This window comes from Dipodomys merriami, unplaced genomic scaffold (genome assembly GCF_024711535.1).
Source record: "Dipodomys merriami isolate MVZ:Mamm:240054 unplaced genomic scaffold, mDipMer1.0.p SCAF_202, whole genome shotgun sequence".
In the NCBI taxonomy this organism is placed as follows: Eukaryota; Metazoa; Chordata; class Mammalia; order Rodentia; family Heteromyidae; genus Dipodomys; species Dipodomys merriami.
The window spans coordinates 1,527,582-1,552,506 of NW_027203405.1; the positions used below are offsets into that span (position 1 = coordinate 1,527,582).

The 24,925-nt window shown below is 57.1% G+C and overlaps 1 protein-coding gene across 7 annotated transcripts in view; it reads left to right on the top strand.

Annotated features, from left to right (window-relative positions):
* Positions 1-24,721, top strand: part of Aspscr1 (ASPSCR1 tether for SLC2A4, UBX domain containing) — a 43,569-nt gene extending 18,848 nt beyond the window's left edge. For 5 of the 7 annotated variants that reach the window (XM_070031674.1, XM_070031673.1, XM_070031670.1 and 2 more), the window contains 12 exons: positions 2,843-2,900; positions 4,433-4,506; positions 5,260-5,689; positions 17,758-17,897; positions 18,119-18,200; positions 18,917-18,983; positions 19,651-19,713; positions 20,088-20,140; positions 23,942-23,993; positions 24,218-24,287; positions 24,357-24,532; positions 24,619-24,721. In XM_070031674.1, the coding sequence (XP_069887775.1) occupies positions 2,843-2,900; positions 4,433-4,506; positions 5,260-5,689; positions 17,758-17,897; positions 18,119-18,200; positions 18,917-18,983; positions 19,651-19,713; positions 20,088-20,140; positions 23,942-23,993; positions 24,218-24,287; positions 24,357-24,532; positions 24,619-24,632 (1,279 nt within the window). In that variant the 3' untranslated portion in view covers positions 24,633-24,721. Of the gene's footprint in view, positions 1-2,842; positions 2,901-4,432; positions 4,507-5,259; positions 5,690-17,757; positions 17,898-18,118; positions 18,201-18,916; positions 18,984-19,650; positions 19,714-20,087; positions 20,141-23,941; positions 23,994-24,217; positions 24,288-24,336; positions 24,533-24,618 lie in introns of all 7 variants that reach the window. The other 2 variants (XM_070031675.1, XM_070031672.1) reach the window with 2 other exon arrangements.
* Positions 24,722-24,925: the final 204 nt, after the last annotated feature.

A 24,925-nucleotide genomic window follows, 5' to 3' on the forward strand; every position in this document is an offset into this window, starting at 1 on the left:
GGCGCTAGGATTATAGGCTCGAGCCACCAGTGCCTGGCTGATCTTGCATTTCTCACTGCAGAGGGCGGTGTCTGGCAGCTTGGCCTGGCCTGGAGGGTAGGGCAGGTCCCTGGCACCATAGGCACAGACATTTGGAAGTTGTAGGGTCTGTGTGGATGTGATGTAGTCCTGCTGGTGTGTGAAGGCACGTCTCCATGCCTACCATGAGTTCTTGCTGGGCTTGGTGGCAGGAGGTCTGGAAGCTATTTCAGCTGCTCCTCCCTCGGCCTGTGGCCGTTTCTCTCAGACTCAGCTTGCACACACGCACAAGGGAATCCAACCCGCCTGCCGCTGCTTTGGAGAAGCTGCACATCAAAGCCAGGCCCGCTGTTTGATGTCGTGTGCTGGGCTCTGTCCCTGTTTGTGATTTGTGTTCCATGGGGCCCCAGGGAAGGGCTTTGTGAAGGGGTGCCGGCCATGCTTGGCCAGCTGGCCGTGCTTAGTGGGCAGTCATGGATGGGTAGCTCGGCCAGCTGTGTCATAAGCCAGCTCCATCTTGAAGCAGGTCAGTTACAAGTCTCATATCTGAGAGCCAAGAAGGTCTGGGTGCATGGCTCAAATGGTAGCGTGTAACTGTGAAGTCCTGAATTCAAACCTTAGTACCACCAAAAAAAAAAAAGAAGAGCTGAGGGACAGCACCCAAGCCCAGAATTCGAGCCCCACACCGACCAAAAAAAAAAAAAAAAAGAAAAGAAAAATGTTGACTATTTCAGGTGGTAGAGTGGTAGAGTGCCTATTTAATAAGTACTGGGCCCTAGTGCAGTTCCCAGGACTGCCAGGCCAGTGCTTACCAGTGAGGTACAGGTGCAGCTTTCACATGTGTGATGTGTGAGAGGCAAGACTCAGCACCTCCGTCTTCCTTTCCGGCCCCATCTCCCTCCTTCTAGGTACTGTCTTTCTGGGCTGAGTTTTCTCCTTTTTTGTGTGGCTTCAGAAGGAGGAGCTTCATGAGCCTGGCCTTAGCCCAAGGGCCGTAGGGATTTCTTTGGGCCAAGTCTCTTTAAGAGAGGATGGAGCTGGGTGCTGATGGCTCACACCTGTAATCCTAGCTGCTCTGGAGGCTGAGAGCTGAGGATTGCAGTAAACCACCAGAAGACTGGAAGTGGTGCCGTGGCTCAAGTGGTACAGCACTTGTCTTGAGCTAAAGAGCTTGAGGGACAGCGCCCAGGCCGGGAGTTACCCCAGGGCGCCTCCCCCCCCTCCCCCAAAAGAGGATGGATCCATGGGAGGCTGGCACGTGGGGCCCAGCAAGCCCTCAGGAATGGGGAGCACACAAGAACACAAGCAAAGAAGGGAAGTGAAGGAAATTTTGCTGATGCACATTTGACCAGGAGACAGTCACAGTGGAGACTGAAAGTGATCTCCTTTGAGAACATGCCACGTACATGTCTTGTAACTGGACATGCTATCCTCTCTCCCAGGCCTGCCCTCTTCAAGCCCAGCTTTGCTTGGTGTTTGTGCCCTGTGTTTTGACCTTTATTTCTTTTCTTTTTTTTCTTTTTTGTCAGTCATGGGGCTTGAGCCACAGCGCCACTTGTGGTTTTCTGGTGGCTAATTGGAGATAAGTCTCACAGGCTTTCCTGCCCGCGCTGGCTTTAACTGCGATCCTCAGATCTCAGCCTCCTGAGTAGCCAGGATTGCAGGTGTGCCCGGAAGTGCCCTGCTCTTTGAGTCCCCTCTCAGGTCCTGTGTCTTCCCCTCCTGGCTGTCTCTCTTTGGATCATGGCAGCCACAAGGCCTGCCAGAATCTCAACCTCCTTTTCTGCTGGACCCTGCCCATGGGCCCACGTCCTTTGCTTCCTTTCCTGGAAAGGATGGGCTTTTGTTATTTTGAAGGTGAATTTTACAATGATGTGTTAGAAGATACAGGAATAAACTTTCCTTCAGCTGTCCTGGGTATCAGCAATGGAAATGCTCCATGTCTTGGAGGGGGCAGCTCCCCGTCACCCTGGGTCTGGTGGGTGACAGTCTGTGCGGGTCCAGCTCCCTGGGACTGCATGTCTGCTCATGGCCCTGTGTGGAGGAGAGTGGACAGTGGGCCCTGGTACGGATCCTTGGCGACACCAGGTGGGTGCTAGGATTGGCAGCGGGGAGATTATGCAGACGGGCGCCCACAGCACATTCCGTCTGTCTGCGGCACTTCCTAGCTATTTCCTGCTCTCCATCCTTGTCCTGTGTCCCCAGCAACCAAGTAGCTCCGCGTGCTCTGTATCCAAGTACTGTCCAGGCTGACATTGCTGCTTCATGTGTGAGTGACAGGCTCCACAGGAGCTGATCCCATGGTTGTCTGGTTGTGGCTCGTGAGAGGTGTCACTGCTACTTTCCACATTCAAGCAGAGCGGAGATTTGGATTGAGGTCATCTAGCTAGAATGTAGTTGGTGCCAATGGTGGAACATGACTCCAGGGCATGGCATGGGTAATGATCTGAAATTCCAGCCATTCTAGAAGACATTGTCCTCCCTTATGTCCTGAGCTTGTCCTCCTGGAGTTCAGAGACCCTTTTAATGGCATCTCCAGACAGAAGCCAGACCCCGGAACCCTTAGGACATTACAGGCATGCGTGTATAGAGTCGCGTGGTATGGGCAGGGGGGTGGTGGCTGGGCTTGTCCCTTGTTGGCCGTGGGGTCCAACCTCAGAGAGAAGAGGTGGGAGGAATCCCTGGCCACGGGCCAAGAACTGAGGTTCTACTCAGCTGTTGGTGGTTTTGGGGATCTGGGAGGGTTGGGGCGGGCTGCCTCGGCTGGGTTTCTGGGTCCCTGCTGTCTAGAGCAGTGGGCCTCTGATGCGTTCTTTCCTTCCAGGGAGTGTCTGCAACAGCCTGGTGAGGCGACCCCCATGTGCGTGTACATGAGAGACGAGGTAGGTGCTGCCCTCCTGTCCCCTCCCGCGCCAGCCCAGCCCGCTTCAAAGTCCCTGCAGGAGCGACGGCTCCTGAAAGCATGATGTGTTTTATGGAAAAAGAGCAGAACAGCGGGCTCTGCTGGCGCTGGAGCACGGCCGCCCGCCCGGGCTGCGCCCAGCCTCCCTCCGCGTCCTGTTTGTTTTCTCAGCTTCTCTCAAAGCCCAAGAGTCACAAAAGTGGTTCCATTTTAGTAAATATTTGCTTTGCTCCGTGTTTTGATCTTTTTCAAAAGTGAGCACAGCATAGCAGAGGCAGAGCCTGGAAGCGAGGCCCTGTCTGTCTACCGGCCCTGCCCACAGTGATGGGACCTTTCTAGTGCCTCCCTGAGTCTCACAGGCCCTTTTTGTTTCTCCCCTGGCCCAGGGCCCTGTCCAGGCCCCGGTGGCGGTGTGCTGTCCCTGAGGGGTCTCTGGGAAGGCCCTGGTGTATCTGAGATTTCCCCATACCCTCAGTCATGGTCCTCCAACCAGAACTGTGTGGAGAAGCAGGAGGCCATGCTGGCCAGCTTCCTCCCTGGGAGGAAATGGACCATGGGACCTTAGGAACCCCGGCCTATCTGTCCTGCTTGGCATTCTGGTTGCCATGCTATGCTAGTGATGATGGATTCCGGCCTTAGGAGGGCCTGTCAGCTCTGGAGGCAGTTTTTGCAGGGCCAACATGAACTCGGGGGGTATGACCAGCCAGGCCTGAACCCTCTGATCTAGGCTGGGCATCAGGAGTGACCCTAATGTGGGCGTGGGAGGACCTAGAGGGAGGATACTTTGTTCTAGGCATTGCCAGCCTGAAAGACAGCTGAGTCTGGATGTGGAAGAGGAGGTGATGTGGCTGTGGTCAGGTAGATGCTGGCAGGGTGCCCTTACCTAGGCCAGGCCAGTGGGGACTGTGAGGCTGGGCATTCTGACTTGGGCCTATAGCTCAGCAGGCCATGAGGCAGGCGGATGTGGATGTGCAGAGTCTGGGGCTGTTAGGGAAGAGACCCGGGGCCCCTCCCTTAGCAACACACTGTTGCAGGAGGCCCAGCAGCCGTATATGCCACAGCGGCTCTGGGGCTTGGTGCGTAGGGAGTAACCAGCTAGTGTTGGTGAGGGGCATGGGGTCTACATTCTGTTCACCTTGCTCTAGGGAAGTTTTGCCACAAAGCAATCTGTGTATCTCTACCCCCCGTCCCTGTGCACATTCCACTTCTCTTATCCACTTGGCTGCCAGCTATCGGTAGGTCTCAGGGCTGCAGGGTGTCCCCGACCCAGCTTGCTCTTCCCTTCCCAGCCTTTGCTGAGGCGGCCAGGCTGGGTTGGAGGACAGATGTTCAGTGTCTCGTCCCCAGCTGCAGGCCAGACACACTGCAGGTGTCACAGCACATGGACTGTCAGGGGCAGATGGGGGGCCTGGGAGAAGGACGTGTGCCCCAAGGCCTTAGCCCATGCCTGGTAGGGGCTTTGTTGCCGAGCTCACGAGAGGAGGATCTGAGGGTCCTTTGCTTTCCTTGCAGGTGACTGGCGGAGCTGCCCTGCAGAGCACAACGCTGCAGTCCTTGGGCCTCACAGGGGGCAGTGCCACCCTCAGGTAGAGACGGCTTGTTCCACTCTCCAGAGAAGAAGAGCTGAGTCTGGTGGCTCGTGCCTGTAATCCTATCTATAGGCTAGCCCATCCAAAAGAGCAAGTTCCTGTCTGAAATATACATAAAGCTAAAAGGGCTGGAGGCGTGGTTCAAGTGATAGCAAGCTTGCTACCTAGCAAGCATGTCTCTGAGTTCAAACCCTCGTATTGCAAAAAAAGAAAGAAAAACGTAAAAGATAGCACATACTGGTAATCCCAGCACTTGGGAGGCCGGCCTCTGTACACGACAGGACCCTATCTCAAAAACAAACAAACAAACAAAAAAGTTGGTGAGGGGTATTTGAAAAGTAGGAGCAGGCTGGGAAGGCGTCTTAATGAGAGCGCTTGCCTAGCACATCCGGAGCCCTGGGCTCCACTCCTCGGCGCCACATACACAGAAAAGGCCAGAGGTGGCGCCGTGGCTCTAGTGGTAGGGTGTTAGCTGTGAGCAGAAGCAGCTCAGGGACAGTGCCCAGGTTCAAGCCCCAGCACTGGCAAAAAAAAAAAAAAATAATAATAATAAAGCAAAAACATGCCCCAGAGTGTGTGCGGTGCACTGGCCGCTCTAGGCTGCAGCGGTTCAGTGCTGGCTTCTCATCCTTTTCTCCATGGTGAGAAGATGGCATGGGTTTAGGGAGAGGCTGTGTGGCGCTTGCTCTCAGAGGATAGAAGGGGATCGTTACAGCCTGGCGTCTCTGTCTCTTTCCGGCTCTCATTCAGGTTTGTCATGAAGCAGTGTGACTCCACAAGTAAGCAGGAGGCTGGGCCCAGCAGGAGTAAGACACCAGGAAGCCCAACCTGCTCTGTGTCGGCGGACCAGGCGTCCAGCAGCCCTCTGCTCCCCTTGAGCTCTGGGGAGCTCAGCAAGGGTGACCTGAGTCACCAGGGAGACACAGGCACCGCAGGGACTGGCCTTTTGGGTGGCCCAAAGCCAGTGGATGCTCAGGCAAAGCAGAGTGCCAAGGAGCCCATACCTGTCCCCTTCACTCCTTTCTCTGGTGGGGGACAGAGGCTGGGCGGCCCTTCTGGTCCCTCAAGGCCTCTGGTGTCACCTTCCACCAAGTCACCTAAGACCTTCTCCAGCCCCGGAGGCCCTTCCAAGCCCAAGAAGTCAAAGGCTGGTGAAGAGCTCCAGCAGGACCCAGAAATGGTAAGAGATGGGCTGGGTGGTGGGCCTTGGTAGCACCTGAGACTCTGGCCAGTCGGTGCTTGATGGCATCTCCTCCCATGTGACTGTGCTCCGTTGTGAGCTTCCGTTGAATTAAGCATGGAGTCAGACAGGCGCTGGTGAAGGCGTGCTCACGGAGTTATCGCCCTGGGCGTTCCCACTTGTCTCTCCGCCTCCGGGGGTGTGAAGCAGGGTCTGCCCCGCACAGGGACTCATCGCAGCCAAGCCTGTCCTTACCCGGTCAGGAGGTTTTGATGGGGCTCTTGACCTGATGAGGGTGCTTTGAGCATCGACTGTACCTCCCACGGCAAATGTTTCGTCCTGAGCTAAGCCACATGTGGGGCGTGCATGGACAGTTTACAACTGGCAGATTTTCCTTAGCAAACATTGGAAGCTAAGTAGAAGGACTTTGGCTTGGCTGGTAGGGACTTCTTTCCCCTGGAAATTACTGTTGGCCATACTTAAGCTCAGCTGGGAGGAGAAAATGGCTTCCCCAGTCCCCTGTGAATTGCTGCACCAGTGGCTGTTGGTCTGGCGGCACATCCGCTATGGATTTCTGCCTCTCCCATGTCTCAGCCTTTATCGAGTGTATTGCACACGATACACTGTGGCAGCCTACCTGTTCAACCAATCTGGCAGACAGCATTTTGTCTTAATTGTGTGTGTGTGCATGTGTGCTGATACTAGGGCTTGAACTCTCAGTCTGTTTCTTAGCTTCTTTTACTTAAGGCTGGTACCCTACCACTTGAGCCACAGCTTTACTTCCAGGTGTTGTGGTTGTTTTTTGTTTGCTTGTTTGTTTTGCTTTGCTTGTTAATTGAAGATGAGAGTCTCAGACCTTCTTGCCTTGCCTGGCTTTGAACCACAGATCTCAACCTCTGGAGTAGCTAGGATTACAGGCCAGGCGTAAGCCACCGGTGCCTGGCTCTGGGTCCATCTTTGAGCTCCTAGTTGGATTTATCACCTGGACCCACTTGTCCAAGTCTTATTTTTCTGCTGATAATGTTCCTGCAGGGTCACCTCTGCAGAAGGGCCTTGTGTATCACATCGTACCCCCCTCTGAGCTGTGCCGGCCTGTGTATCCGCCTCTTCATCTTTGTGTGCTTAATGGCCTAGCCAGGAGGTATGGTATGGGCCATTGCCAGTCATTTCTTCTTCTTTTTTTTTTTTTGAACTCTGGGCCTGGGCCCTGTGCTCTTCAGCTCAAGGTTAGTGCTCTACCACTTGAGTTATAGCATCACTTCCGGTTTTCTAGTGGTTTATTGGAGATAAGAGTCTCACAGACTTTCCTGCCGGGGCTGGCTTTGAACCTCGATCCTCAGATCTCAGCCTGCTGAGCAGTTAGGATTACAGGCATGAGCCACCAGTGCCTGGCTTACCTTGGCTTTTTGCTGGTTATTTTTGGAGATAGGGTCTCATAGATTTTTCTGCCTGAGCTAGTTTTTTTTTTTTCTTTTTTTTTTTTTTTTTTTTTTTTGGGGGTCCTGTCGTGGGCCTGAACTCTGGGCCTGGGCGCTGTCCCTCAGCTCTTCAGCTCAAGGCTAGTGCTCTACCACTTGAGCCACAGAGCCACTTCCGGCTTTTTGCTTATGTGGTGCTGAGGAATCGAACCCAGGGCCTCATGCATGCAAGGCAAGCACTCTACCACTGAGCCACCTTCCCAGCCCCCCATTTCTAGTTTTCTGAGATTTCTCTTTTCCTAGGTGGGAGAGAGTCGCCACACCTGTCATCCTAGCTACTCAGGAGGCTGAAATCTGAGGATCACTGTTCAAAGTCAGGGTAGGCAGGAAAGTCCATGAGACTCTTATCTCCAATAAACCACCAGAAAACTGGAGATGGTGCTGTGGCTCAAAGAGATAGAGTGCTCACCTTGAGCTGAAGAGCTGAGGGACAGTGCCCAGGCCCTGAGCTCAAGCCTCAAGACTGACCAAAAAAAAAGGGGGGGGGGGAAGATACTTCATGGTGTCTGATTTCTCTTCCTCTTCCTCCTTCTTCCTCTTCCTCCTTCTCCTCTTTCCCTCCTTGCCTTCCCTCCCTCTCTCCCTCCCTCCTTCTTCCCTTCTTTCCTTCCTTCTTCTCCCTCCCTTCTTTCTTTCTTTTTCTTCCTTTCCTTTCCTTTCTCTCTCTCCCCCCCCCCCTTTCTTTCTTTCATAACAATCCTAGGACTTTTGGACTCAGGGCCTGGGCCTTAGCTTTTTCACTCAAGGCTAGACTCTACCATTTGAGCCATAGCTCCACTTTCATTTTTCTTTCTTTCTTTCTTTTTTTTTTTTGGAGGGTGGTCAGTCACAGGGTTTGAACTCTGGGCCTGGGCGCTGTCCCTCAGCTCTTCAGCTCAAGGCTAGCTCTCTACCAATTGATCCACAGCGCCACTTGCAGTTTTCTGGTTGTTTATTGGAGATTAGAGTTTCATGGCCTTTTCTGCCTGGGCTGGCTTTGAACTGCAGTCCTCAGATCTCAGTAGCTTCTGAGTGGCTGGGATGACAGGTGAGAGGCGCGGTGCCTTGCGTGTCTGGTTTCTTACTGGGCAGTGAGAGCCATTCTCTGTCCGGTCGTTTTTGTGTCCATGGAGCCCTGACTGCGGTCCTGTGTCTGGTGGTTTTGCTCTTGTTCACAGCAGTCTCCCCCCCTCATAGAAAGCTTTTTATATTCGATGGAGTCCTTGAACTTTTTGTGCTCAAGGCTAGCTTTTGGTCACTTGCTTTTGTGGCAGTTAATTGGAGATAAGGACTTTCCTGCCTGGGCTTACTTGGAACTGCAATCCCTCGATCTCAGGCTCCTGAGTGGTCAGGATGGCAGGCCTGAGTCACTGGCACCTGGGGTGGAAGCTCCCTTCGTAGGAGAGTTGGTCTTCATGTTTATACTTTCTTCCTGGTTTTCGTGTCTACTGTTGGAGGACCACTGATCACGGTGGAGTGGAGAGGCCTCCGGGGACCCGCAGCTTCCTACATCCTGCTGGTCCCCTTTCCGTGGCTTCTTGGCCCCTCACTCTGATCTTGGGAGCTGTGGCACAGGGCCTCAAGGGCCTCACTTGGTCCCTGAGAGGCAGAGGGATCTTCTGGGATCCAGCAGCGTTGAGGTGGGGTATGAGCTGGTACATGGTCACACAAAGAGCACAGCAGTCCAGTCCCTACTGGGGGCCGGCACCAGGGGCCTCGGACAGGGAGGGGAGTGTCTGGTGGGTGACATCATGGTGCCGGTGAGCACTGTACACATTACTCTCGCTCTGGTCACTTCTACATACAGTCCTCACTCCTGGCCAAACAGCCTGGAGGCGTGGAGAGATGGCTGCAGGGTGATGTGGTCGCTCCCCGCCAGTCCCCCAATCCTGAACCTCAAGCTGTCCCCAGGAGGCCTTGCTGAGTGCTGAGTGGGGAGGCACCACTGGATAAAAGGCCTTAAGTCTCAGCGTGGCGCATCCTGGTGTGATGCAGCTTGGGCATCTGGTCCTCCCTGTTCCGTGACTCTTCTGACTTGTGCCACTGGGGGCCAGTGTGAGGCCCCCAGACTCCTGGCTCACTCCTCCTGAGGACTCTGGATTTACTGGCCTCGGGGTGGCTTAGTGTCTGCCCCTGCCTTAACAGGACCAGCCGTGGCCCACTGCGCCTTCTGTGGGGACATGGGCAGGGCCCTGTAGCGTGCGGAGAGCTGCAGCTGAAGAGGAGGTGGCCGGTCGGCTGGCCAGGCAGCAGTGGCCCCTGGTCCCAGGCTCCAGCCAGCTCTCCCTGAGGAGGGTGCCTGTGCCTTGAGCACCTCCCCCACTGGCCTTTGATCTGCGAGCGGCAGCAGATTGATTGTGGAGTGCCCCCCCCCCCACTGCCTTGTGCCTCCTGTCACCAACAGCCCCACACCCAGAAGGCCAGCCAGCGACATGCGTCTGCTTTGTGTCCTTATGCAGTCTTGGGGGGAGGGGACGTGAACAAAACAGAACTTTTTGGGGGAACTTCAAAGGTATACTTTGGTAATCAAAAAGAGTTTCCAAGTTTCCCATTAATGTTTTGCCTGTGTGTGGTTTTTGGATTTAAATAAAGACTTAGAAGAAAGAGACAGGATAAAATACAGGCAGGTCCTTGCTGAGGCCTGGGATGGTTCACAGAGCCGGGCGGTTCCTGCCTTTGATGTCAGACATTAATTATTAGAAGGTAGTTTTACTGGCGATCAGAACCCGGCTCAGGGAGAGGCTGGGGCCGCCGACGCCCCCTAGCCCTGTCCTTTGAAGTCCCTCCATAGCCCAGGAGGCCACCTTGCAGCTAGGCTGATCCAGTAGACACCGCCCCCCCTTCCATGCCTGCCGCCTCCCCAGCAGCTGGCATGAGTGTGTCAGCCCTGATCAAAGGCTCTGGGTCCTCCCAGCCGGACTGGCGCTGCCTGGGCCGCGGGCCTGTCTCCCCCCTTCCCGCCCCCCCCCGTCCCCCGTGGATTTCCTCAGCACACAGGCTGGTCTCTCTGTCCCCCCATATTCCATACCCACTACCTAACCCTGACTAAACCCATTACTACTCATAGGCCTGGGAGGAGCTTGTCTGAGACATGGGGAGTGAGGAATGGGTTGTGATGCTAAATTTAGTGAGTGTCAACCTGCTGGGCAGGGCAGTGAGTGGCTGCCATATCTGATCAGCAGGAACCCTTGGAGGAACTGGACTGGAGTCAGTGCCGATGGTTAGGCCTCCATGGCTATGTTGCCTCTTCTCTCCTTGGTCTAGGGCCTCTTGTTCTGACATCTCCATGGTCAGCCATGGCTCCTGGGTGCTCAGCAGGTATTTGTGGACAGTCTCAAGCTTTGAGGGTTTGCGGGTTTGCGAGTCATGGCTGTGCCGTAGTTGGTAAGGCCACGAAGACCTGCTGGCAGATGGCTCAGCAGCTTTCCACATGGTCAACCAAGTGTCTGTGTTTGCAGCCTGGTGGCTGGCAGGTGTTTGTGCACCAGAAGTAGCTCACTGCAGCTGTGATGAAGGGTGCTCTGCAGAGGGAGCACCCCACGTGGCCCCAACTCCCAGTCTGTGCGTGTGTGTGTCCTGCCCTACCTCTGGTGATTGTCCTTCTGGGACCCCCGGAGCACCAACCAGACTAGGCCGTGTGGATGAGAGCGTTAGTACCACAGCCTGCATGGACCATCACATTGCTTTGGGGGAATTATTCATGAGCTTTATCCAGGGAGATAAAAACCCAGCCATTGCACCGCATGTTACTTCAAAATGGGTAGGTTTGGCTGGTCACTGGTGGCTCACACCTGTAATCCTAGCTACTCAGGAGGCTGAGATCTGAGGTTTAGCTTTCCCTTCTTCCTCGTCCTCATTTTTTCTTTTTTTGGTGGTAATAGGATTTGAATTCAGGGCATTTAGGCAGGCACTATATTTCATAAGCAAAGTTTCCAGCCCTGTGTTTTGCTCTGGAGGAGTGTGTGTGTGTGTGTGTGTGTGTGTGTGTGTGTGTGTGTGTGTGTGTGTGTGTGTGTGTGTGTGTGTGTGTGTGTGTGTGTGTGTGTGTGTGTGTGTGTGTGTTCCTGATCTCAGCCTCCTGAGTAGCTAGGATTACAGGCATGAGCCACTGGAGCCTCTGTGTGTGTGTGTGTGTGTGTGTGTGTGTGTGTGTGTGTGTGTGTGTGTGTGTGTGTGTGTGTGTGTGTGTTCCTTATCTCAGCCTCCTGAGTAGCTAGGATTACAGGCATGAGCCACTGGAGCCTCTGTGTGTGTGTGTGTGTGTGTGTGTGTGTGTGTGTGTGTGTGTGTGTGTGTGTGTGTGTGTGTGTGTGTGTGTGTGTGTGAGATCTCAGCCTCCTGAGTAGCTAGGATTACAGGCGTGAGCCACTGGAGCCTGTGTGTGTGTGTGGTGTATGTGTGCGTGTGTGTGTGTGTGTGTGTGTGTGTGTGATCTCAGCCTCCTGAGTAGCTAGGATTACAGGCGTGAACCTCTGGAGCCTGTGTGTGTGTGTGTGTGTGTGTGTGGTGGATGTGTGCGTGTGTGTGTGTGTGGTGGATGTGTGTGTGCGTGTGTGTGTGTGTGTGTGTGTGTGTGTGTGTGTGTGTGTGTGTGTGTGATCTCAGCCTCCTGAGTAGCTAGGATTACAGGCGTGAGCCACTGGAGCCTGGCTCTTGCCTTTTTGCTGGTAAAGGCTGCTTTATCACTCTTTTTGGAAGTTAATTAGAAATAAAAGTCTCATGGGTTTTTCTGCCCAGTCTGGGATCCTCAGATCTCTGCTTCTCAAATAACTAGTTATTTGAGCCACTGGCACCTACCTTCTTGGGTTTTTTGTTTTTTTTTTCTGCCTGGGTTGGCTTTTAACCACAATCCTCTGAATCTCTTCCTCCTGGATAAGTAGGATTACAAACAAAAGAATTTGGTGCCTGGCTTCTGGTAAATATTTTTTTCATGGGCTATCCTGGAATTGTGATCCCCACCCCCCATCTCTGGAAGTTCTTGGCTTGTTCTTTTAAAAAACAAGCAAACTTGTCAGCTAGCATAGTGACTCATGGGTGTGGTCCTAGCTCCTTGGGAGGCAGAGATTGGGAGGATTGTCCAGCCGAGGGAGTATGCTTGTGAAACTGACTCCCATGTCCACCACTGAAAAGCTGTGTGTCACAGGAGCGTTATACCTAGGCCGGCCCGGGCAGAACTGTGAAACCCTCACTGAAAAGTAGCGAAAGCAAACATTTCCAGAGGTGTGGCGATTGCCACCAACAGTGAAGCTCTGAGTTCAGATCTCAGTGCTGTCCCAAACAGCAATCTCATTTCTCTGAGATGAAGCTGGGTGCCGGTGGCTCACGCCTGTAATCCTAGCTATTCAGGAGGCTGAGATCTGAGGATGGTGGTTCAAAGCAGCCCTGGCAGGTCCGTGAGACTCTTATCTCCAATAAACCACTAGAAAACTGGAAGTGGCACTGTGGCTCCAGTGGTAGAGCGCTCACCTTGAGCTGAAGAGCACAGGGACAGTGCCCAGGCCCAGAGTTCAAGACCCACGACTGACAAAAAAAAAAAAAAGAAAATGAAGACCTGTTTGTGGAGCACCGTGAATGTGCTGGTGAGCATCCCACGAGTCTCCTGGCACTCTGTCCTACGAGCATGGCTGCCTTCCCTTTGCTGTTGTAGTTTGGACCTGTCGCCACTGTGTCGCCTGGCTTGTCACGGCTGGGCTCCCACCATGCCCGGCATCGTCAGGCTCCAAGGATTCTGGAGGCTGCGAAGATGTCCTCACGCACCGCCCTGTCTGTCCTCTGTTGGGTTTGTGAAGACATGGTGCCATCAAGAGCCAGCAGCGGTCATCTCAGACAGAGTCTGTGGACGTGGGCCATGCACCTCCGAGCCGACAGCGCAAGAGCTCAAGCTGCAGAGCTGTGCTGAGCACGGGGATGCGTGGGCGTGGGCGTGGGCCTGGCCGTCCCAGGCCGGTAGGGTGGGTTGGGGTCAGGGCTTCTACTGCCTCACACTCCATCGCACTCCACGTCTGACACCAGCATGGCTGGGACCTGGGTTCTCCTTTCCCTACCAAAGATGCAGGTCTCAGGTCTCGAAGGACGGTGTTCCTGCCTCTCTCTGGCCTTCTGTTCTGACCTCTGGCCATATGTGGCCCACTTGCCAGCGGGCAGGTCCAGGCTGATAGCGTCGAGAGGCTGCGAGAGGACGCGCAGGCCAGGCTGTCGGGCACGGCTGGTGTCCTCAGCGGCAGCTCCGCACCGCACGCACAGCCTCACCTGTCCCAGCGTTGCCCTCCAGTCTTGGCCTCTTGCTCTGCCTAGCTGTCTCCTGCCGGGCCTTCAGGGCGAGGGCTGCCTAGCTCCGAAGTACCTCAGGAGGTCTGCCTGCATCCCTTGCAGAGTGATTCGCTTAATAGCAGAACCTCAAGGGAACACACTTCACATTCCCTCCTACCAAAGCCGTGGTCACTGTGTCTAGGCTGGGGGAGGTGAGCAAGGAGGAACAAGAGCCCCCAAAGCTGACAGAGCCAGGGTTGAGGTCACCTCTGAGGAGTTTTAGATCTTTCCTCCATTTGTCATTGTGTCCTGGAAAATCACTAGGAAAGCTAAGAAACTCAGCGGGGTCACTTGTGATTTGAGCAGAACCTTGTGTGCCCTCCAGACCCTCTACAGCTGGCCTGGAGCGGTCCACCCTGTGTCCTCTTCCTGCTCCCCTAAAGGGGTCGGTCACTGACTACCTCTCCAGCTGGCCCTGGGGTGAAGTGACTCCACTCTCGTCCACCCTTGGGCTACATGTGGCCTGCAGCGGTGTCTGCCTGGCCCTGGGGTCTGCGGGCTTCCTGTATCCTGGCTGGGGCCACTGGGGATTCAGTATGGCTGTGTTCAGGGGGCTTGGAGCCACCTGCCTCTGTCCTTAGCCCATCCCGTTCCTCTCTGGCCCGGCTCACTTCCTTCTAGCTTCTGCAGACCCTTTCTTTCACTCTGCAAAACCCTTGCTGGAGGCACAGCCTGGGAGCAGGCTAGGACCCAAAGCAGCCCATGGAGCTCCTCTCTCATGCTAGCTGTCCCCTCAGGCACTCTGTGCCTCAGTTTCCTTATCTGCCCCTACTTAGCGGGCTTGTATTGAGGGTTTGGGAAGCCTAACATGCCAGAACACACACAGATCTCAGAGTGGCTGCTTGCGCTTCCCAGCTCGCTCGCCTAAGTAAGACCCGAGACACTTCCCCAGGGCCCTCCGGAGTCGTCCTCCCGATGGCAGCAGCTGGCTCTCCAAAGGCAGGTCCTCAGGCAGCACCACTTGGGGCTTGGGAGCCAGCCACCTGAGGCCAAGCTCCTGCCGGGCTTCTGCTCACAGTCACCAGGAGCCTCCCCATTATCAGTTAGATGGAAATACCCCCCCCCCCCCATACACACACAACAAACACACTGGTTCTCTGGAAAGCCTGCGCAGTTTTGGCATCATCCTGGTAGAGGAATAGAGCACCACCCCTTGCCTCTCCTCAGACCCCGCTGTGTCCCAGCACGGCTGGGCGGCCCCTCAGCGCCACTGTGCTTTTCTCCCCATGCCTCATCCCTTGACCTCTGTCTTCCTTCCAAAAACATCTCCGAGGCCTTAGGATGGGACGGAGCACTAAACTGTAGATATAGTGGGACGGTAGATGGCAACGGGCACTGGGCAGGGCACTGTGCGTACACGTGGCCCAGCGTGGCTCAGACTCTGTTGGCCTCCTGTCTTCCACGGCCAAGCTGCCGGCCGTGGCTCCTGCCCAAGTGGCTCTGGGAAGCTTACCCGCCGTGTCCCCTCATGTCTCAGCTGCCGCTCGTGGCCAAATGGCACTCTGCAGCCATCCAGTTATAGAGCCTGTCCTGTGTGCTGCCGGGACTGGGGCTTGAACTCAGGGCCTCAGTGCTGTCCCTTGGCTTGTCCTCTTGAGGCTGGCACTTTACCACTTGAGCCACGGCTCTAATTTTGGCTTGTTGGTGGTTAATTGGAGATAAGTCTTATGGGCTGGCTTTGAACCTAAACCCTCAAATCTCAGCCTCCTGAGTAGCTAGGATTCTAGGTGTGAGCCACCGTGCCCGGCTGCCTCTGTTCTTGTTGGAGATGGAGGAAGTCCAGTCCCTGGGTGCCGCTTGCTCACCCAGCCCACGCCCCAGTGGATATGCTGCGCCCACTGACTCCACGCTGCACCCCAGCTGCTCTGAGTGGACTCTTGCCCATGCTGCGCCCACTGACTCCACGCTGCACCCCAGCTGCTCTGAGTGGACTCTTGCCCAGTGTGCAGGGCCATGCCAATACTCTTTTCTCACCCTGAGAGGACCTGGGCTCTTGTCCTAGTTGATCGGCTTCCTGAGCAGAGGGAATATGAGGACGGATTCAAAATAAGGGGAGATGTCGTTTGGATTTTGACTGACACTTGGTGGTCCTTGGGCAGCACAAAGCAGGCGGCTGCTGCCCATTGCATCCCGCAGCCTAGGATCTGGGCTTGGGCACTGTCCAGTGGATGTGCCAGCCACTGCTGTTCTCCTTGGTGCCCTTGGGATGTTCCCTGAGAGCCCAGGGCAGTCATATTCTTGGGATTGACCTTGCTGTCCAGGAGTAGAAGGCCCTGGCTGGAAGGTCAGGGTCAGAGTGGTATCACCCATTCTGTATCCTCTGCCTTTTACTGTGGCTTGAACTCAGGGCCTAGGCACTGTCCTTAGCTTTTTCACTCAAGGCTGGTACTCTGCATTTGAGACAATGTGGATCTTGGCCTTAGGACTGCTTCTCGAAGGGAGGGTCTGAGATAGGTGGCCAAAACCCACCCAAGTCTTATCAGAATCTCTGCCTTCCTCCAGCCCGCCTGCCTGGCCACCCGCAGACATGGCGGCTTCTGGCCTAGAGCACGTGCACACTCTGCCTGCCCTCCCCTGGGAGCGGTGGCCCTGCTGGAGTGCAGGCATTTTGACCACGGGGGCCAGCTGGCGCCTGACGGCCTGTCACAAAGAACTCTGGTGCAGACCATCCAAGGTGGCTGCCGCTTGGCTGTGGCTTTGGAGGGGCTGCCCTTGGGGCCTTGGCCACCACCTGCGTGCCTGTTCAGGCTCCGCCATCCCTTCCTGCCCACGCGCCAGGACTATGCCCAGGATCAGAGAGGCTCCCTGGCCACAGCTGCATGCTAGAACCGTGTTTCTACATAGAGCGCAGGGACCCACATCTGTAAACAGCAGCTCGCTGAGGGCGGCCCTGGAGACAGCCGCCCCAGTGTGCACGCAATGGAGATGTTGGTCCCTAAATGCTAGGCAGGGCCAATCAGCCTGGGCCTAGGAGGGGATCCTCGGGACGGGCTGTGGCGTGCCCACATTTGTTTGGAGTGGGACCCAGCTGCCTTGGGAACCTTGGCCAGGCTTGGCTCCTCCATGGTTGGTCCTAGTGCTGAGGAGTGTGTGTGTGTGTGTGTGTGTGTGTGTGTGTGTGTGTGTGTGTGTGTGTGTGTGTGTGTGTGTGTGTGTGTGTGTGTGTGTGTGTGTGTGTGTGTGTGTGTGTGTGTGTGTGTGTGTGTGGCGTGCCCACATTTGTTTGGAGTGGGACCCAGCTGCCTTGGGAGCTTGGCTCCTCCATGGTTGGTCCTAGTGCTGAGGAGTGTGTGTGTGTGTGTGTGTGTCTGTGTGTGTGTGTGTGTGTGTGTGTGTGTGTGTGTGTGTGTGTGTGTGGCGTGCCCACATTTGTTTGGAGTGGGACCCAGCTGCTTTGGGAACCTTGGCCAGGCTTGGCTCCTCCATGGTTGGTCCTAGTGCTGAGGAGTGTGTGTGTGTGTGTGTGTGTGTGTGTGTGTGTGTGTGTGTGTGTGTGTGTGTGTGTGTGTGTGTGTGTGTGTGGCGTGCCCACATTTGTTTGGAGTGGGACCCAGCTGCCTTGGGAACCTTGGCCAGGCTTGGCTCCTCCATGGTTGGTCCTATTGCTGAGGTGTGTGTGTGTGTGTGTGTGTGTGTGTGTGTGTGTGTGTGTGTGTGTGTGTGTGTGTGTGTGTGTGTGTGTGTGTGTGTGTGTGTGTGTGTGTGTGTGTGTGTGTGGCGTGCCCACATTTGTTTGGAGTGGGACCCAGCTGCTTTGGGAACCTTGGCCAGGCTTGGCTCCTCCATGGTTGGTCCTAGTGCTGAGGAGTGTGTGTGTGTGTGTGTGTGTGTTCCCCCACTGCCTCCCGCCCACACCACACGTGGAATGGGCCTGCCTTGTAATTTTCATTGCCAGTGATGCCAACTAGGAGTGACACTGTCCCTTGCTCTGTCCCTTGGGTGGACAGAGGGACTGGCTGGCTCCCTAGGGCAGCGAGCGTGCTGGAGTCCGCCTGGCTGTGCAGCTGTGGCTGCGGGGGCATCAGGGGCAGCTGGCTTGGGGTTTTTGCCAACACTCTAATTTGCTGGCTGTCACTGCCCTTCCCTGTAGAGCCCCTGACGTGGCCTAGAACAGGGGTGCTGCTCCTTGTTGGCTCCCTGATCCTGGGGTTCTCCTTGCCCCTTACCCATTCCCCAAATGCTCCTGGGCTCTGCTGGTCTGGTTCTCTAGTCGCTGTCCTGTGCCCGGCCGTGCTGGCAGGTGGTGCCTTTGTCCAGAGTCTGCGTGGCTGCTTCAGCCAAGGCCACCCTGTCTGTCCCCAGCCTGTGGACCGCGACCCTGTAGTATGCCATCCCGACCTGGAAGACCTGCTCCAGGCCTGGCCAGCAGAGCTGCCTGACGAGTTTTTTGAGGTGACTATAGATGATGTGCGGAGACGCCTGGCCCAACTCAAGAGTGAGCGGTAGGTGCCCCAGCCCCCTCACCACATTGGACCGCCCTCCCTCCACCAGGCCCCACACCTACATCCTCTGCGCACCCAGGTGTGGGTGCAGGAAGGTGGGGGAGGAGCTCAAGTGAGGGGGGACAGCAGCCCGGGGCCTGAGGGTGTCAGGAGGGGCCCAGCGGCCCCGGGCCACTGATGGGAGCCTGCACCTGCCACCACCCCCCCCCCCCCCCCCGCAGGAAGCGTCTGGAGGAGGCGCCCTTGGTGACCAAGGCCTTCAGGGAAGCCCGGATGAAGGAGAAGCTGGAGCGCTACCCAAAGGTATGGAGGGCCCAGGGCGGCGTCCCAGAGGGGCCTTCTGTGCAGACCCTGTGTGGCCACAACACGCTCCCTCTGCGACTGTGGCTCATGCAGCCCAGCTCACACTGCCTGTTCCTCAGTTTCCCTTGTGCCCCTTGAGTTATGAATTAACATAGTATCTGCTAATGCTTTATGATAAAAATCTTCTCTCCCCCCATCTTCCTCTTCCTCCTCCCCCTCCCTCTTTCTTCCTTTCTCTTCTAGTACTGGGACTCCAACTGAGGGGTTGGGATTCTATCCCTTAGCTTTTTTGCTTAAGGCTGGGACTCTACCACTTGAGCCACACCTCCAGTTTCAGCTTTTTGGTGGGTAACTGGCCAGGCTGACTTTGAACTTTGATGGTCAGGTCTCAGCCTTCTGAGTAGCTAGGATTACAGGCGTGAGCTATCAGTGCCTGGCACAGTGCTCACTCTTTAAAAGTTCACTGAATGTCTGCTTTCAAGTCTGTTAGCTGAGAGTCTGCAATCTCGACATTTAGGAGATCAAGGAGTTTTGTGAGTTCCAGCCAACCTGACCTGCATAAACCCTGTCTCAGAATGAACACACACACACGCACGCACGCACGCACGCACGCACGCACGCAGTGCCAGTGCTCCTAGGGTCTGGCTGAGCAGGGAGGCCCCTCCCTGTACAGGGCTCAGTTCTGATGGGTCCTGACTTGTGCTTTTCTGGTCTAGGTGGCACTGAGGGTCCTGTTTCCTGACCGTTATATCCTGCAGGGCTTTTTTCGCCCCAGTGAGACAGGTGAGCAAGTTGCTAGAAGAGGCATGGGGCTCCTGGAGATCCCCGCCTTCCCGGCCACAGGTTGCATGTGGCCCTGCCCTGTGAGCTCCAGTGAGACCGAGCAGTGGAAGACGGTTGTCCTGTCTGTGTGTCATCAAGATGGTGCTGAGTTTGCACGCCCAGCATTTCTGTGGGCTGGCTCTTTCACATGGCCCTAGTCCTGGTTTGGGGGCCTGTGTACCTGTCTCTTCTGGGCATTAGTGGACAGGAGGCACCCAGAGCCCATCTGAGATGAAGGGGCTAGGCTGGCAGGTCAGAGTGAGCCCGAATGGCCTGTCTCAAGACAGTAGTGGCAAGGTAGCAGATCGGGCAGGGCTCAGGTTGAGGTGGTTGGTGAACTGCTTGGCACTGTCTGGCCTTGGCTAGGCCTGGAGCCGGCAGAACAGACCTCTCCGGCAAGTTGGGGATCCCGACTTCCTGGGAGTCCCCGCTATGCAGCAGACAGCATAGTGGTTTAGCCACTGAGCACCTGGGATGCCAGGGAGAAGGGTTGCGTGTGCAGGCCGGGATCTGCCCTCTGCAGTGTCCCTGGCCGCTTCTGTCTGGTATCCCTAGGCCAGCTAAGTGCTCAGCCCAGGGGCCTCCGAGGGGGTAGGCACGCGCTACTCGCTCGCTCTCTCCTCTACAGTCGGGGACCTGCGAGACTTCGTTCGGAGTCACCTGGGGAACCCTGAGCTCTCCTTTCACCTGTGTGAGTCACCCCCTGGCCTCACTGGCTTTGCTGCCTGGTTGGTGGTTGGTCCTCCAGGCCATTTCCCCAAGGAAACTGAGCTGTTCATACCCAGCAGGATGTAGCCTATGGGAGAGAAGTGGGCTGTGATGTCTGTGGCACTTGACAGGTTCAAGTGGACGGGGGAGGGGGTTGGGGGGAGGAGGGGGAGGAGAGCTGCAGAGGGGACAGGAGAGCTGGGGGGAACAGGTGGAGGAGGAGATTCTGCTTTGGGGAGCAGCCGCTCTGAGCCTCCACAGCAGAAGTTTTTCCAAAGATCCCCCCTCCCAGGCTCTCTGTGGAGGTGGAGGGGTACCTACAGCCTTCCTCACACAGACCGCCTCCTCTCCCCACAGTCATTGCTCCCCCCAAAACCATCCTGGATGACCACACGCTGACCCTCTTTCAGGTAGGAGGGATGAGGGGTGTGCCAAGGCAGGCGCTGGGAGGGGCGGGTGGAGTCTGGCCGGAGCTGCTGTGGGTAATAAAGCCTTTTAGAGCCGGTGAATTCAGAGGCGCAGAGCGCCTCTGAAGTTGTTCCTGACGGGCTTCCAACCTCCTCCGCTTCCTGCCTGGCCCCAGGGCGGGGTGGGCCTGCCCCAACTGCTTGGCCTGCCGACCTGAGCCAGGCAGCCCCAGGTCCTGGGCTGTGGGCTGTCAGGAGTGAGGAAGGGGCCCTGCCAGCCAGGTGGCAGGGCGGTGGAGAGCTGCAGAAGGACGAGTGGGGGCCGCTGGCCAGGCTGTCCTTCCTCCTGAGCCTGCCTCCCCCGGCCCCAGCTGGTCTCTTCATGGCAGTGCCTCGGCTGGCCCCATTCCCTGCCACCGGGGCCTCTGGAGGTCCTGCGCGCGCCTGCTCAGGCTGCTTGATCTCATGCCCTGCTGGCTGCTCACAGAGCCAGGAGGAATGAATGTCCTGTCCTTTGGCCCCCTGGGAGAGCAGTGGGGCCTCCCTAGCCCCTCTGGCTAATGGTTTCCTTTTCAAAGTCTCTTCAGATATTTTAATTAACAACAGAGGCGCCTGAAGGGCTCCGCAGAGGTGGGGGGCCATGGGAGCCCGGAGCTGCCACCCATTGAGGAGCGCAGGGCAGGCTGGATGCCCAGCCAGGCCTGTGGGGAGGAGCCTGGGGAGGGAGGGAGCCACCCGCCCCGCCCCGCCCCGCCCCTCCCCTCCCGTCCGGGCTTCTCTGCTCCACTCTGGCCAGCCTCTTGATAAACGTTGAATTTGGAAGGTCCCCTCCTGCCAGTCCCGAGGCCCTTGGGGAACTTCCTGTCCCAGCCTGATTCCTAGCGACACGCTGCCCCGCCACCAGCAGCCATCTCCTGTCCTCTCTCAGGTGGTGTCCCTGCCTGCTGCTGTCCTGACTGGAGAGCAGCCACCAGTGCAGGAGCAAGCTTGGCTTCCAGGTTCCCGGCTGGGCTCTCCTGATAATGCTAGTGTCCCGTCAGGTCCTAGGCTGAGAAGTGCTGTGAGGCCTGAGTGCAGGGGGGACCCCATCAGCCCAGCAGGGAGTGTGGGGACATAGGCTCCACCTCCTCTTCACACCTCCCTGGGCCCTTGACTGCCTTCTCTAGAGACCAGCAGTACTCTCCAGGGACCCCCAAGGCAAGCTCTGCTGGTGAAGAGGGAGTGTGTGGTGTGTAAGGCGGGGCTTGAAGCCAGGTAGGGTCAGCCCTAAGCTCTGGGTGCCTTCCAGCCTGCCTAGGTCTTGTGTCTCCTGCCCTCTGTGTTCTGGCCAGCTGTTGCCCACCTATATGCTGCCCCTCCTTGTCCTTCCCCTCTGACTCTACAAGGCTTAAAGTTCCTAACAGTGTCGGTGCTTGTCTGTGCTGGAAGAGGGCAGGTAGGACCGGGCCAGGGTTTGGAGTCCTGGCCAGGGCTCAGCCCCAGGCCTGGGCAGAGCAGCCTTCTTGGACTGTTGAGTCAACAGGGAGTGGAATCTTCTGTTGGTCAGAGTAATCTGCCGTCCACATGTCCCCTCTTCGATTGGGACCCTGGAGACCCAAGCTAATGGATTAAGGCTTGAGGTGGCACCTCAGGTGGGCACAGGAGGAGCCCCCTAGGCTGGCCCTGTGGAGAGGCGGAGGGGAGGGGGGGGCGGGCCCCAGACTGTGGCTCTTGTACAGTTCCTAGCCTGGATTAGGTAAGATACTCCAGGACTGGGAATCAGCCCACAAGGAGTCAGGGAGTCCCGCAGCTGGAGGGCAGGCTCCTTAGCCCTTGCCCTTGGATGCCTGCTCCCTTCCCGGCCAAGGGACAGAGCAACTCAGGCTGCTCTGTACCTGAGCAGGGCTGACCCCGCGGCATCTGAGGGTGGGGAGGGGCCACTCAGTCACTGGCCCAGGGGACCCAGCCGAGGGTTCTCAGGTTGTAAGAAGTGCCGCACGCAGGACTAGTAAAGGCTCATTTGGGGTCCTTACAGAGGTTCAGCATCCCCCAAACAGACCAGCCTTCATGCCAGCCAGCTGGCTGTCCCCACCCCTCTGTTCCTTTTGAGGATAGGGACAGCTGAGCATAGTGCTCGGCCAGCTGTGGTGCTCTCCCCTCCTTGCGCCTGGCCCCCTGTGCCTTCAGTGCCTCCCCGTGCTGCCGGGCAGGGGACCGGCTTGGGGGCAGCTTGTCAGGGAGCAGATGGGAGCCTGCAGGCAGTACCCCACGAGGGGGTCCCAGGAATGCCCGAGCCCCGCTGGGCTCCCCGTGGTGGGTACATCTGCCTTGGCCTGGCAGACTTGGGGGAGGCGGGGGGGCAGGGAGGCTCTGTGGCGCGGTCTGTCCTCCCCATGCCCCTGCCTGGCTCCCCAGCTTCCTTCCGGCCCTCGCCAGGGGCACTGGGGCAGCCCCCCGCCCACCCCATGGGCTCCTCACAGGCTTTGATCGCCGGCCTCACAATTGGGTTTCAAAGCACTCACCGCCCTTGTTTGTGTCGCTCAGCTGCCGGCTGGGCTGAGGTTTCGGCGTTCTTAGGCCTGGCCTTTGAAGCTTGCTCTTATTAATCTTTTAACATCCCCCAACCCCACCCACACGGCCCACCCCAGCAAGCCTGTGGCACTCTGAGCAGCCTGGAGCGGCATGGGAAGAGTGGGCCAGAGCGCCCTGGCGGGCCGCCGCAGCCTCTTCCCTGGGAGGGTGCTGGCCGGCCCTTGCTGGCTTGCTTTCTGGTTGGCCTTTGGCCACAAAGTAGCCCCAGCCCCCATGGGGTGCTGTTGCAGCCCTGAGGCAGCACCCCACTGTCCAGTAGTCTGTCAGGGAGGTCTCGGAGACATGTACTGAGGGTGTGAGGAAGTAACCCAGTCCACTTTCCTGCTCCCTACCCACACCCCTGCCCCAGCCAGAGCAGCCAGCCCTGAACAGAAGCCCTGTGTCCGCAGCCCCCTCCGGATGGTATGGCTCCGGAAGCTTTGATCGGCTCTCAGCTGGGCTGTTTTGGCGGGATGGGAGGAGCTTATGACTGACAGGTGCTGGCACACTTTTCTTCTTCAGCCCACAAACGATGGCTTTGACTCGAGCCCTGTGGGTCTGGGTACTTGCTCACCCTGAGGGAAGGACCCTCCCCCCTCCCCCATGATCTGGGAGTGGAGGGTCAGAAGTGCATCACAGGCTGACATCCTGACCCCAGACCCCTCGCCCACCCATCTCTGACCTGTGGGGTAGGATGTCCCCTAGTCACGAGATCACAATCAAGTTCAAGCATACATAGTGTGCCTCTCTTCAGCTGTGGAACAGGATGGCTCCTAGTTAGAAGCTTACTCACAGCCCAAGGGCACCAAGAGCTTTGAACTAATGGTTAGAAAGTTGACTCTGGGCTGGGCGCCAGTGGCTCATTCCTGTAATCCTAGCTACTCAGGAGGCTGAGATCTGAAGATCACGGTTCGAAGCCAGCCTGGGTAGCGTAAGTCTGTGAAGCTCCTGGCTCCAATTAACTATCAAAAGGCTGGAAGTGGAGCTGTCACTCAAGTAGTAGAGTGCTAGCCTTGAATACAAAAACAAGGATCTTGCCCAGGCACTGAGCTTAAGCCCTGGAACCAGCAAAAAGAAAAGAGAAAGCTCTACCACCAGGCGGAAGGAGGTAGGTAAAGAGAAATGCCAAAGTTCAGATAAGAGGCAGAGCTCCTCACTAGTGCTTGGGCAGTGGGGCGGGGGGAGAGGCTGTGGCCATCTGAGATCCTCCTGCTGGATGGTCTGCCTGCCCTGAACCCCTGCCTCCCCCCCCAGGCAAACCTCTTCCCTGCTGCCCTTGTACACTTCGGAGCTGAAGAACCAACAGGTGAGTACGGCCCTGCTCTGTTGACCACAGCCAGCCAGCCCCATCCCAACTCCAGACCATGCAGCACCCAAACCAAGACACCCTAGAGGGTGTTCAGTCCTGGGACCCCCTGTGGGTTTGGGAGACCTGCCGCCCTAGAACCTGGGGTACCTGCTGCATATACCCCCTCCCGGAGTAAATGGAAGGTGGGGACTTCATCTGTGTGGGGGTTCTGTCCTCTGAAGCTTTCTACCTGGAACCGGGGCTCCTGGAACACACTGTCCCCCCGTCTGCTGCGGACGTGCTGGTGGCGAGGTGAGTGCCGCGGGCTGCGGGCGCCTCTGAGCCAGCGCCACCGTCCTAGCTGGGGCTTCTCACCCCCAGGTGCATGCCCAGGGCTTCTGGGACCCCGCCCCCACTGCCAGCCCCCGAGCCTGCACCCCTGGAGCCAGAGCCGCCTGCTGAGGAGGGGGCACTCCCCCCCCCCGAGCCCACCCCAGGAACAGCCCAGCCCGTGAGAAGGAGCCTGGGCAAAGTGCCCAAGTGGCTGAAGCTACCAGGTGCCTGTCAGGGAGTGGCTGGGTGGGCAGGGTGGCCAGGCAGGAGCCCAGGACCCTGTGGCCATTCTGATGTGTTTACACTGCAGCCAGCAAGAGGTGAGCGCAGGCTGCCAGCAAGGTGCCCGTCACTGGCCACAGGACTCCACTCACCCACCCGAGCAGGAATAAAGACGCGCTTCTCTCAGCCTACCCACTGACCACTGTCGTTTCTGCAGAGATGACCACCCACCGCCTACCCAACTCTCCACTGCCTCTCAGACAGGCTCTGGGTTCTGTGTTCCCATGAACAAGGACTCAGGGGACCCCCCCACACCCAAGAAGCCTGGGCAGGCCAGAGCCCTGAGCCCACTGGCTCTCTCGTTTGTCACCCTTAGGAGGACAGAAAGGTAGGCT